The sequence below is a fragment of the Gavia stellata genome, chromosome 3 (assembly GCF_030936135.1).
Source record: "Gavia stellata isolate bGavSte3 chromosome 3, bGavSte3.hap2, whole genome shotgun sequence".
Taxonomy (NCBI): Eukaryota; Metazoa; Chordata; class Aves; order Gaviiformes; family Gaviidae; genus Gavia; species Gavia stellata.
Window position 1 is genome coordinate 38,102,308 of NC_082596.1, and position 14,729 is coordinate 38,117,036.

At 36.8% G+C, this 14,729-nt stretch overlaps 1 protein-coding gene across 1 annotated transcript in view; it reads right to left on the reverse strand.

Moving 5' to 3' along the window:
• PREX2 (phosphatidylinositol-3,4,5-trisphosphate dependent Rac exchange factor 2) overlaps positions 1-14,729 on the reverse strand; it is a 181,069-nt gene that overhangs the window by 96,225 nt on the left and 70,115 nt on the right. The window contains exons 8-11 of the mRNA XM_059836047.1: positions 13,603-13,706; positions 6,638-6,787; positions 3,673-3,817; positions 2,045-2,145 (exon numbers count right to left, since the gene is read on the reverse strand). Of these exons, the coding sequence (XP_059692030.1) occupies positions 2,045-2,145; positions 3,673-3,817; positions 6,638-6,787; positions 13,603-13,706 (500 nt within the window). The remainder of the gene's footprint in view (positions 1-2,044; positions 2,146-3,672; positions 3,818-6,637; positions 6,788-13,602; positions 13,707-14,729) is intronic.

Consider the following 14,729-nt stretch of genomic DNA (forward strand, 5'->3'; position numbering starts at 1 on the left):
AGAAGGGTGGCGAAGCCGGTGAGGGGTCTGGAGCACAAGTCTTATGAGGAGCGGCTGAGGGAACTGGGGTTGTTCAGCCTGGAGAAGAGGAGGCTGAGGGGAGACCTTATCGCTCTCTACAGTTACCTGAAAGGAGGTTGCAGAGAGGTGGCTGTTGGTCTCTTCTCCCAAGTGACTAGTGACAGGACTAGAGGAAATGGCCTCAAGTTGCGCCAGGGGAGGTTCAGGCTGGATATTAGGAAAAAGTTCTTCACTGAGAGAGTGGTGAAAGACTGGAACAGGCTGACCAGGCAGGTGGTGGAGTCACCCTCACTGGAGGTGTTCAAGGAACGTGTGGACGTGGCATTGCGGGACATGGTTTAGTGGGAATGGTGGTGTTGGGTTGATGGTTGGACTTGATGATCTTACAGGTCTTTTCCAACCTTAGTGATTCTGTGATTTTCTACTTGCAAGAGTTCACACACCAGGAAGTAAAACAATGCCCATCACAACATGGGTCTGGCATTGCTAGAATGAAGCCCAGAACAGTGAAAATAATGGCCAGCATAGTGAATATGCAAAGTCTAACAAAGCCCTCTACAACATTTGCAATGTGAATAACAGCCAAACTTTCTTTCTCCCTTGCTCCCTCTGTGAAAACAGATGGTTCATTCAACTTTATTTTAAGAATTCTATTTTCACTGAACCACAGCTGGATCCACTATTCAAAGTAGCATGTCTGGCTCACATTTCTGTGCTCTAATATAATTACCCTTTTATCTCATGACATTACACAATATTCATTTAACTCTGTATTGAGAGAGTCTATGAGTGTATTTGGGATATAAATTACAAGATCAGGAGAAGAAACTTTGGCAACAGAATCATTCCATTGAAAACAATTCTGTGTGTGTAGTAAACATAATAGCATCTGACATTTGAATGATGGTGGAGGAAAATCATGTAGACTGACGTTAAAGAATTAAAGACTACATGACTACCGATGAAGAACCTTAACGTTTTTCCTCCTACTCTGCGTATGTTTAAAATACACACAGCTAAGTGGCACTCTCTTATTCCTGCTTTCTTTCCAGTCAGGGACACTGAAAACATCGTGGCAAAGAACTTGAAAAGTAAATTCATTGCTGGCTGAAGTATAGAAGTATTAAGATGTATATTATCAATTATTCCATCTAAATTTACACCCTGGATCTATGATGGAACAGTAGTTAACTTCACAATTGTTTCACTATTTTTTTTTTTTTAAGTGACCATGTCTGGCTTATTGTAAACCAGACATGCCTTCAAAAACAGAAGTTTCTCCAGTTCGCTTATATGGTCCTGTTGGACTATACCTTGTAAAAGGGACAGCGATGAGGAGCTGCTCTGGTAAAAGAAAAATGTTGCCAATGCAAATTAGCTTCAGAAATCAAACCTTCTTATTGGCTCAAAAACTGAACCATTTCAGTGATTCTTCTCTCCAGAATGAGCTAAACGCAGATAGTTGACTGAAAGTTTCAGCATAAAAATATCAATTTTAGTAACTATACAATGTAGTGAAAATAAGGCCTTAAAATTCAAAAGATTAAACTGTTGGGTTCTAGGTTGGATTCCACCAGCTCCACTTGTAATACCTAACAGATGAGCAAGCACATTTATCAACAACCAACTGTGACTCGCTCCCTTCTACAATTGTTAGCTGAACATATATCCCTAAAAAGCCTGGCCTTAATTAAAAGGTTTAAATCCTTAAAAGCAGTCTCCTGTTCTCTGTTCCCCCAGAATTTATTTTTGCTTACAAGAGAATAGCACTGTTTCTCTAGGTCTCTGTTTGCAGTGTTGTGATGCCAACAGCATAGATGTAATCTGATTAAATCAATGGAGCCTCTCCCAGTAAATCTGCTAGGCATGGACAATGGCCCCATGAGGTCCCTGCAAGGATATAATGCAGATTCAACAAGCTGTCTTGCATTAACAAGACCATCTTCTTGTCAAACAAAATTAAGTCCACTCTAATTACAACAATTACCTTGAAAACAAGTAAGTTAAAACTAATTATATTTACCATGATGGATAATGCCATTCTCTAATAAAGCTTGGCCAAGATGAACACCTTCTTCAGATTTGTGTATCTCTCCAATTTCCAACAACCAGGACACAAATTCACTGAAATAAAAACAGATACAAAACCCAAACTTTAAATGTCATACCACCAGATCTACTACATTTCCTTCTCAGTTCCTAGTGTTTCTTACTAACCTAGTAAGTGATTCTTAAGCCTAATGATCTTCAGAATGTCATACCACCTTTAAAAAACCCACTCATTTCAACTTTTTTATTATTTCGACATAAATACATATGGTTTCCCTTGAGATGTCTTGAGACTTCCCTTGAGACTTCCCATGTTTTCTGGGATTTCCTAAACTAGCATAGCCACATCTGACCAGACAGTCAAATATAAGGCAATCCCAGGCATACCTACTGCACCTGCCCAGGGCAGATATGCCATGAAGACAGAACATAATCGCAGTATGATGGAACAGTAGGCCTGTTACTTCCAAGGTGTGTCAGACACATTAACATCCTGAGCATATACACAAAGTACATACTGCATGTGCAGGAAATGCCTGGCTTGTATCGTAACAAATCTGATGCAGTTCAGAGACATCAAATTTATAGCATGTAAGATATTTGCATGTGTGTTACAAATCAAAAGAACAGTGTAGTGAGGTAGTGCAATGCTCACATTCATGGGTTTTAACTGGTGACACAGGGACCAGCAAAAGCATACTTCAAAAGGGTCCACTTCAAAGATAGAACAGAAAAGCAGCCATTTGATGGTAGGTTTAAGGCTCCTCACCATAAGTGTATTCTTTACCTGCTTCCAACAATTTCACTGAGGGAACATGATTCAACCACAACTCAATCATTAATCTTAATCCTGGTTTCAATTCTCATCATCTATGTGACTTCTGACAGCACATGAAAATCTCCCAAGTTTCATTTCCACTTTTGAACCCAGTGGTATCTTTGGTATCTTCACTATGACGTGTTCGTGTAAAACAATCATTGTACTTTATAAAAATACTTTCCATACTTAAATGTCTTATGCTCAAATGAAATAAGTGATAATCCCTTCATCACCCAAACTAATTTTTTTGTCAGATACACATGTTATAGTACCTATTGCTTTCTCTTTCTCTTGCATTCAGTATTCTTAAGCCATAGGTATAATATGGCATTATAAAGATAATAGGGGTGAATTTTTAAACATGTAAACTTTATTTAGTAACTCGGTCCCTGACATTCAGGCAAGAGGAGGACCGAAACAGTTTTAGAGACAGAGATTTTCTGAAGTGGAATAAAGCAAATTTGATACTCTAAACTAGGCATTTCAAAGACAAAATGCATTTTAAAAGTTGGGAATTATTTCTTTAAAGAAACTATTTTATTTGATGTATTTTCATATTTTCAACATGCCTTTGCAGCCTTGTCCCTTTTATAAAACTACTTTGGAATACGAATACACATCCATAAATTTTAGGCAGACCAATTCACATTTTGGCTAAATTCTGGGAGGCAAATAGACCTAACAGAAATTACAAATAGAGCATGGTTTCCACAGAATCCCAAAGAAGATTTAAAATGTGTTTTTAGCTGGTTAAAATTCATGCTATAAAATGCATATAATACCTTCCAAGAAAGCATTTGGGGAAAGTGGTTAATTTCCTCTTTCTGTCTTTGATGAGATTCCCTTGTTTGCACATCATTTTGTACAGTCTTTCTCCTTGCTCAGAGATCATCACCCAAGTGTCCTGTTCCATGCCCAATTTTAAACCTGCCAAAAATGCATTAAAATTTTATGAAGTGATATTGCCATTATATTTCAGTATCTTTCACAAAGTGGAGAACAAATACCAATATTTTACATAGAAAAAAAATTAAAGGAACTGTTTTCCATTATTTTTCTTACAATCAACATTAAATCATGAACATCTGATCTTCATAAAGCATAATCAAATGATATCTTTAAGTTCCTCATAGTCAAGTTGAACTGTTACTATATCGACATCACCGCTAATACTGTAGTAATAAATACTAATGCTGTGATTTTCAGACTTCAGTATATGAACATTTGCAAGGGAGTAGTCATGTCTTCACAAGTTTAAAAGAAAAGGGTCTTGGTTTTGCTCTTACTATGTGATAATAAAAATGTTTTCACTTAAAGGAAACTTTTTCAAATTTCAATTAATAGTAACTAGTTATCTGTTATACATTTGTTAGTTTCACGTATTTCCACAAAAGCATATACACAACTTGATTTTTATTTGCTTCAGAATTTTTTCAACAATAGAGAGCTATCAAGGGTTTTATTTCAGTATTTCTTACTGGTTTATCTTTTCCTGTTTCTCTTCTTGAGAAAATCATTATGTTTTCTGAGTAACAGATTATCAAAACCAGTTTGTGTTGAATTATGCATCCTACTGGCCACTCACAGAAGCTTGTGCTTCCAAGGAATACTACAGACTTTCTATCCCATGTGCTTTCTCAATAAACAATTATTAATGCTGGACAAAACCACACATTTCTGGAATGTCTTGTGTACATGTTCTCAGCTTCTGTTCAGATTTTCACATTTTAAAAAATGTAACTGTACATATTCAATCTGAGTAATAGTCTGACACTTCTTTAATTCTGAAAATATAGCCAGAAAAAATGTACTTGTCATGAGAAAAAGATAACAATGGTACTGGACACAGATACAGGAGTGTCTCTCATTATCCATGAACCAGATAGTGGTGATGCCACACAAACAGATAAAACCTGATGTGTTCCCGGGAAAAGAAAACTTAACCAATATACTGCTTTTGGAGCTTATAGGATGTTGATACTTTTATTTGCTTTGACTGTTTGAATCAGATCATCACAGCATCATCAGCCTTAAAGATGATCACCTTTTAAATAAATTTCTAACTTGCTGAATGCCTCAGGTGGTTACAGGAAAGCCCCAAATCCAACAGAAAGACTTCCTAGCAAAAAGTTTCCAGCTCAGCTTGATTTCTCCTAGCAAGGAAATACAATCTATAAAGTGGTCCTAGTTGACAATTCAGTTACAACTGCTGAAATATCTGCTAAAGTACTTCACTCAGGGTATTCTCGCCTTGTTGCTCAGCTTCTGCTATAGGGATTCCAAATAAAAGTATAGGTCGAGTTTCCCTAAGTACACTGAATCTCTGAGTCTCCCAACACAAACAGCCCAGCAAGCCCCAGCTACAGGGCACACTCAAGCTGTAGTTCCATGCCTCACTCCTGCTCCACATGCTGTATTTACCTCATCTGAGGATCACTGCAATCTGACATTCTGTGTGAGATGTGGGGTCTACAGCACCACTACAAACAAATGCATGGGCACGCACAGCCCAGCCAGGAGGGAGTCGTTCACATGAGCCTCACTCCTAGCCTAAAAGATCTGTGAAGTGTGTTCTAACACTGTTCTAACATGTGCAGTCACTTAGACTTCAGTATAATTGCCTATATACATACACACATGAACAGGCTCCATGTCTTATTAAGTAAACATACAATTAAAGCATCTTTACATTCACAGTGAATGGGAAAGTGTTATAGCTACATTTAGATACAGTATTTGAATTCTAAAAAGATAGCTGTTTGGTTCCTGAGTCATTTGGCAACTTGACTGCAATTAAGCTGATACATCCTGCTTTGCAAGAGGTGTTTAAACTGTGGTCCTAAGGCAGATGTTCTACAAACTTCCATTATTCAACTTTAAAACACCGAAGAAAGTAGTTAGTCTCCATTTACAACGGAGGCACCAAACAACAGCTACTGCAACAGGCGATGGAAAACCTACACAGACCAGGAAAAGAATCCCACACTTAACTACAAGGTCATACTTTCTTTCAATACCAAGGCTCCAAACATCGTTACTGATTAGGGTATTTTAGCTTGCAAATGAAATTAGCTCCAGAAGATGATGATGCGTCATCTTTCCCTGGTTCTACTTTGTGCTGGGTTCACCTTGAATAGATGAGGTTATCTGTGGTCACATTTGAGATCAGGATTATATTTCGTCCCAGTATTCTTCCACCTTAATTCAGTTATTCAAAAAGATAGTGGTTTGCCAATGGTGATTGCTTACTTTCTTGGGTAGGGGAGAATACATGAAAGATGAGGTTGTGGTTATATTCCGTACCCCTTCATTTTGGATCATCTGCATGAAGATCTAACGCAGAAAACCTGCTCATTTCAGTGATTCAAATGTCCAATCACAAAAGGAGATCAATGCATACAAATCCCACAAGGCATTTAGGATAGACCCTCATATACCACAAACCATAACAGTACACAGGCCTCAATGAAATTATGACAATTTATACTGGTTGAGGATAAACTGCAACATCATAGATTAAATCATCTCCTCATTTCCAAAACAGCATTCACTACCAGCACATATGATTCAAGTCATTATGCCCCCCCCAGTACAAGTTTGACTTATTTTTTCCAAGCTGGTATTTACAAACCTTCAGCTGAACCTGACACCACAAGTTTGCCTAGCAGCTGGTTTTGCTTTATATCTCAACATCAAAATACAGTATGGCTTTCTGGCAAAGCACCACAAGGAAGTTTATTAACCTACCTTTTCTTCTCTCTCGCTCTTTCAAAATAGCTTCCAGCCATTCTTGCTTCTCTTCAGGGGTTTTTGCCATGCATACAAACCATTTGTTCTTTGCTGTGTTGTGGATCTTCCAGCCATTAATAACGGTGTGGCCACTGCTGTGATAATCAGCTGGGAATAGATAAAATGGCTTAAAGAGCACCAATTCTTAAAAAAGCAATAATTGTTACAATTATTAAGAACTCTTATCCTTATCCATAAAGCTCAGGAAATAGAGAAGAATAAAAACGAATTTAAAGTTATCTGTGACGCTTGTGAACTATGTTATAACTTAATAAGCTGTACTTTTAACTTTTAGCAAATAATGTCCTTTTTAAAATGTAAGAGAATTGCCTAGCGTATGAAAGAAGGTATAAACTCGACACTAAAACAGGCAGAGTCATATTAAAAGAACAGATCACAGTACTTGGGAGTACTTTTGTTCGTGTTAAACTGTAATAAATAATTTCTTAAAAAAGCAGCATTGTGGTTTTGCCCCTTAAATTACTCAGAGCTGCTGTGCTGATTGAATGATTGACTATTAAATTTAAAAAAGGACCAAATATACAGGGGAAAAATACAATTTCTATTTGACAAGTAAGCAAATCATATATATTTGATGTATCTTTACTGGCTACCTGAATAAAGAAATACCTACATTTGTTTAAACAAACTGAAATATAATACAAGATTTACTCTGATTTTAAAAAAATGCATTAACCAAATGCATAATTTTTGAAATATGATCCTAACAGCCCTATGTTCAGTGTGCACATTATAGAAGAGAGGTAAAAATTGCTGATGTTCTTAGATATCTAGGACTCCTGACTCTTAACATGTTAACTACCATGCTGTAAAAAGTGATTTACTACTTATTACTCTTTCTTTACCTACATAACATTTGATTTTAACATGGTAGTCCATAAATCGGAAATTCGGAAATTAGCTAAATAAACTTCCTCTCCAAAGCTAACACCCTTGAATATCCTTCACTAGGATTACCCACATTTCCTGGGGGAAAATTAGTGAGGCGTAAGTGCCCCATAATAACAAATAAATTTTTTTTGCATAAAATACAGATTAAAACTAGAACTCGCAACTATTGTACGAAACATTAAAAAATCAAAGGTCAACATTCTCTCACCGTGAACTTTCATTAAGGGGCAAGAAAGTACTGGGGCCAGCCCTGGACTACTATAATAACTACAGAACTTTTTATTTTGTAAATACTTTTTCATAATTCAGCCCTGTTTTGTATAATGAGATGGGATTTTCAGAAACTGAAACTCTTACTGAAATGCTTGCTAAGATTTATCATAAATCTCAGCAAACATGCTAGTATCCTTTCAATAACTCTGCATTTTAATTAGATGGAAAGCAGCCAAACTTTGTATATTGGGCTGGGAAATGTCAGGAACTACTAGAAAATCATGAGACTGATGGCTAATTTCTAAACCAACAAAACTTTCTAGTACTTGAAGTATGTAAGAAAGTGCAAGCAAGTCTATGACAGGGAAAAAAATGCTGAAGTAAGTTATGAAGTAAGTTATTTTTATGAAGTAAGTTATTTTTGCAACATCATGTTTATGCCACTTTACCTATTTATCGTATTTTTATTCACATAACCTATGCATAATATCCTTTGTCCCTTTAAAAACACTGTTTCTTGAAAACTAGCCATCATATCATTCGTGCACTGTCAGAAAATCAGAGTCAAAAGTCAGGGAAAAGAAAGAAGCCTCAGACAGAAGCTCTCAGCTGACAGACTGCAACTTATAAACCTTGCAATACGGCAATAGCTGCACCTTTTTGTTTATTTATTAAGTTAGAGGTTAATACATATAAAACTACAGGGTGATATCTCTCCTGTGCTCTTTGTTACCATGTATCTATCATCGCAACACCCATGATATGTAGGAAAATATTATGATCTCTAATGCAGTGAACCATAACAGTTAAAACTGTGGCAAAAACTTTAAAAATTATGGCTCACACTCACAAATGGGTTTAGACCCTCCTATTTCACTTTGGACAGAAATTTGATGTCAACTTAGTAGTTTAATCCAGAAAAAATGGCTCATGCAGCCACTTGAATATCTCAATGTAGAGATGACATTTTAAACATGCAGCTTCCTTGGCATGTGAAGGTCTGTAACTGCAGGGCGAAAAGCACTGGCAGTTTGACCATGTTTATCTCATGCCACTACAAACTCACTGAATTCTGTGAAAAGCCCAATCACCTAGCTAGGTACTAAGACTGCCTAATGTATGCAGATGGCAATGAGTTCAGGTGGAGGAAAATGGGCAGCTATTGCCCGGTTTTGGAATAGTAACCCACTCCTGTGATGCCCAGCTTGACTTCAACCTCTGCCTTTAACTGCAACACCCCTGCTTTCTCTTTTGCTACCTGTGTTCCCCATGACTATAGTCCTCCAAGGCTCTCATGAGCAATTTGTTCTCCCCAATACACCCATGCCCATAGTTTCCTGAAGAGCACTTCAGCATTCTGCTATCATCCCATATAAACTCATACCTTTTTTGGACTGCCTGTTGGACAAAATCTGGTCAAGAGCTGCAGATGTACTGGCCGGCCAGCCAGGAGGTATGCATGTTCTGACTGGCCAGCTGCACAGGATATATGCACACTCTTCACATCAAGGCAATCACAGCTGCCAGTCAGTCTAAACAAATGATTTGCAAACCTGACATAATGGTTACAGAAGGAAGAAGAGCATGAGACTTCAAGTTGCTCCATGCAAAGTCTGAACAAGCATGCCTAAAAAATTATTAACCTCCACCGTCCCAAGAAAAGGTGATGAAAGATGACATCATCTTCTAATGATACTTGGTAATACATTAAAGCTTGTAATTTGAACTGTAATATATTGTTCAAAATTCAAGACTCAAACATTTCAGAGATGCATAACAAGCAATTTGTTAGAGCCATGTATAATAGAATTTCTTTCTTTCCTTAAAAAAAACCAAACAGAAATCTCTGTATTGAAGTACTTCTAAGTTTCTCAGACTTTAGGTTCTTAGGAGCACCGATACTCAGAAATACCAAGGAAATAATAGCTGCATAGTATCAATTCCCTTCCTCCTCCGTATACTTTTTGATGCAGTCCTAGTTACTATCAGCATGTAGGGGTTTTTCTATTTCATGCCTCATTTCAAGACATCGGGAGACAGAACTAAGATAGTATAAGCAACCATAAATTTGGTATTTCCTAAGTCTCAAGTGCTTGTCTTCATAAACTAAATAACATTCATTTAATGGCTGTAGAATGCCTTTAGAAAGATACTTTTCTCTCTAAATTGAATTTTAAAAACTGAATACAGCAAAAACAATATCACAACATATCCACCTCTCTAATACTTTCAAGTGGTTGTGTAGTCACATTGTTTTAAGAACACAAATAGTCTGCCCTGATAAGTAATATGCATTCCACTTTAATCAGTGCAATCAAAAAAAGGCAGAGTGCTTCATGATGCTGAAACAAAAAAGAAAGCTAACACCAACTGTACTGCTCTGCCAAGGCCTAATTTCATCAAAGAAAATTTGCTTTCCAGAAAAAGCTTTGTTAATTTCTGTAGGCATGTAATTAGCATGACAATAAACCACACTGAGGATCTGTTTTCCTGTTTCTATACTTCTACTTACAAACAATGAAGACTACATTCCTACATCTACCAACGCTGAGAGCAAACACTCTCAGTTATCCTGTTCCCTGGAGCCCTACAGTTCCTTATACCAAGTGAGCAGAGGATCCCAAAATCTACAGTAAAGAACTGTAGCAGTATCATCTAGACTCAAGTCTTTAACGTCTATAAAGAGACCCATGAAGAGTACATGAAAAAGAGTCATGCATAGATATGAAAAAAAAAGCACTCTGCACTCAGAGCTTGCACTCTGAATTAAGAATTATAGAAAGTGATAGGTAATAGATGGTTAAGAGGAATAAAATAATACATTACCAAAAAAAGCACATGCAAAGTTAATATGAATGAGTCTCAGATGACCAGATTACTACTCTTGGGAATGAAAGGAGACAAAAAGAACACAGGAGAATACTGGGTTACAGTTCAAACATGGATGACTACACGGGATGAGAAACAAGACATCTGGGTGCAACAAATGAGAACAGTACAAAAACCAATACAGAGCAAGGTTAATGAAGGGCATTATGATCTGAGTGAAAGAAAAAAAGTGTCAGTGTGAGGAAAGGTAATACACTTCTGACTACAAGGAATTAAAACAGGTGGGTTTTTTTTTTTTTTAAAAAAAAGGGAGGGGGTGGCAAAAAAAGGACAGAAAGGTGCCACAGGCCAGGGAAGTAACACAGACATTTCCATATTTCAAAAAGAACCATAGAAAGGAGGGATCAAATAGCAGTAATTACAAGAAAAAAAATTTTAGGATCTTGAACAAACTGAAATGGAGAAGGCAGAAAATGTGGGGATATGGAAAAAAAAGCAGGTAAGAATAATCTAGAAATCAAAATAACCAAACCATTAACTGATGTCTCAGAAGTGTGGAAAGGAGGACACATTTTAGAAATGTTGCGTATATAACACTGACAAGATTTGTTATGGCTCAGGAGAGCAAGTGGGAAGGAAGCATGATAGCCTCCAGTACTGTGTGCAAAGCTATAGGAAATGGGGACGGTCGCAAAATTTCCTGTGGTTGGAGGAAATTAGACTACTGGTGTCTGGAGTGGAGAGGAAGACAATTTGTGCTCTAGCCAAACTGTACTTGAAGATTCATTGAGAAAGAAAACAAACAGGCAGGAAGGAAAATGGACAGTGTGAAAGAGACCAAGGACTGGATAGCTAGAACAAGCAAATTAAGAAAGTTAGGACAAATTTGAGAAATACAGGTTAGTCATGGAAGGAGGAAGGAAGAAATATTTGCTAAAGCCAACACTAAAAGCATGGCAATATGTGGGATCGGAACCAGTGAAAGAAAAAAGTTACAGAATTCTTGGAATATTCATCAGGAAGAAGATGGTTGGTATAAGCCTCTGTGGCCACAGTAACATCAAGAGTTATAAGGAAAGAGATGCCATCTTAGAAAGTGACAAAATGGAAACAGGAAAACTGTCTTTTATTTCTAAAGCATATATAAGGAAGATGAAGGAAAATAAATGCAAGGTAGTCAAATAATACATGACATAAAAGACTGAAACTGTCAACACTCTTTTTTGCATAAACAAAGCGCTGAGATTTCATACAAATAAAGCTCACAATTGGACAGGAATACAGGCCAGAAAAGGGAAATAGCAGGATATAGAATATTGGGTAAATTATATACAAGTCAATGAAGCTTGATGAAATTCACTATAGTGTACCCAAACATATCTCTAAACCATTAACTAAATCGGTGGGCCTGGTGAAGGACATAGCCCAAAACAGATGTCAAGGAGTTCTTAAAAAAAAGTCTAGTAAACAAAGAGAATGAATCAAGTGTGACGCCACAGTGCTCTACCTTATGTTCAGCATTTTCCACTAGTTTTATCAAGAGCTTAAATGGTTCGGTAATAACAATTGTTCATGGAACCAAGCCAAGAAGCATTGCGAGAGCTTTGGGGAACAAGACATGAATTCTGAATGCTTAATAAATTGTGGAAAAAGTAAGATAAAATCCAGCACAGAAAAGAAAGTAATTATTAGGACCCACTCTCAGACATTAACACAGTATAAGATATAATGGGATAGGCACCAGCACTGCACAAAAGGGTCTAGTATGATAGTCTGGAACACAAACTAAAAAATTGAAAAATAACGCTCTCAGAAAAGCCAAACAATCCTGGGATTAGTAATAGACATCCCACATGCAGCACTACAGTAATTATTCTGTTCTACTTGGCACCAGCAAAGTTTCAGCTCTGGACACCTCATAATACAAAAGATGCAAACAACCTTAAAAATAACCCCGAAACTCCAAAGGACACAAAAAGTAATAAAAACTTAGAAAACACAACCCGTGACAAAAGGTTGAAAGACTTCAAAAGAAGAGATGGAGGAGAGACACAACAGCCTTCCAATAAACCTGTTTCTTGCAATAAGTACAATAGTCAAACTGTTCTCCAAGTCTACCTAGTAGAACAAGAAGTGAGCAAACTATTTTGGAATGAAGTAACTCAAGATTAGAAAAAAAAAATAAAAATCTTAATTTTTAAGAATATTTAACTTCTATGATGGACTTCTATGAAGCTTACCTAAGCTGTACAATCCTTGTCATTAATGCTCAGTTTTAGGAAGAAATTACATTAAGAAATGCTCGGAATCCATAGTAGAAGTAGGGCAAACCTAATGCTATTTTAAAATCAGGAGACGTAATATGTTTCAGCTTTTCTTTATTAATTGTAAAGAAATAATAATTGTTAAGCTCAAAGGTCAAACTCAAGTTTCTAAAACAAAAATTGACATTTGTAGAAATACTTTGGGTTTTCACTTTTCTAATGTACGTCAGGAAAATCTCAAGCAATCACATGGATTATATCCCTAAAGGTATTAAAAAAAAATTCCTTTTTTCTTAAACCCTTACATTAAAATTTCAGTATTTATAGTATTTGAGGTTTCATTCCAGAGCTTTGCTTTTGCAAATATATCACATACCTAGGGATAACCTATTTAGGAGTTCTGGAATGCTGTAAAGTGACGTTAAATACATGATTTCAGTTGAGCAATAAATGTCACCTTATTCTATTACTCTGTTCATGTTAGCGGAAAACAGTCATCTATGACTGCCCAGCTAATAATGTATGAAAGCAATGATGTCACAGAAGCAAAGTTTTGATATAGCAGATAGTGTTTTTAACATGGCATCTCACTCTTACTTTCTAAGTACAAGGAGCACCCTCCATTCTCAAAGAAATCACGAAGCTGCATTTGATTTCAGTACCTCGAAAGACTGCTCTGTAAATGAGCAACACAAATATACTCACCTGTTCCATCATCTACATTCTCTACTTCCATCACTTCTGTGTTTATTCTGCCCCGAAAAAGGTAACGGTGGCCGTCTGTAGATGCTTTACTGTTCTTCAATCGCCTGATAAAAGAAAGAGCACATGAGCATTTCATCCACCACCTTTTTCTATGTTTCTGCACCACTACCTGTACATGTAGCATTTAAAGACTACTGTAAGAATCACAATACATTTATACATGTACAATTGAACTGTGGAAACCATTGCTGAATGGGACACTGCTGATGGTAATGCAAAAATGCTACCTCTGGTAAGAGTAAGCTGCAAATTGCTGGCTGACATGAGAGTTTATCAGTAAAGTCTCACTCTGTAAAAGCTCTGTTCCAACACTTTGGTACCCATATGCCACTGTGTGCCATCAAAGACAAAATACTGCATTGGGAGGATCTTTCCTTCTACCTGATGTAGCCTCCTTATGCCAGTCAAGAAATTCAACATGAAGGTAGCATGATTGAAAAAATGAAGTAAGAACACCTTTGGATATAAATCTTGACCTATACACATTAGTCTCATAAATGGGATTTATGCATAGAAGAATGAAGACAACATTTTTCCTTCCTCACATAAGGGTTAACCAAGAATTATAATTGAGAATCCTGAAATTTTGTGGCAGTTTCGCAGTGATATATTCCAAAGCACTTTGCATTGCTGTAACTCTGTTCCCAGTGAAGCCAAGGCCTTTTGAGAATCCCAGTTCTAGGCAGCTTTTCCCACCTCAGATAAGCCAGGGGTGATTTTCTGTCCATTTTTGCCTATAATGGTAATTAATACTGTCTATCAAACAAAGGTCAGTTCCTGAGAATTAATGATCATCTGAATTCTGACCTTCACTCACTCCAGAGAGGTACTAATCTTCAGAAAATTACCTGCCTCTCAGTCATTACTGTCTAATGAGTAATTCCACTGTACTATGTTTCTTATTCAAAAACTGAATAATACATTTAAAAAAACCAAAACAGCAGCAAGCATAAAAGGTTCAGTAACACGTATTTTTTCTGTCCAAAGTGAGATAAATCTAATAACTCTAGTGACCTTTGTATCTATGAACCCGAATTTAGCAGTCCATGTTTATACAACTCCACAGC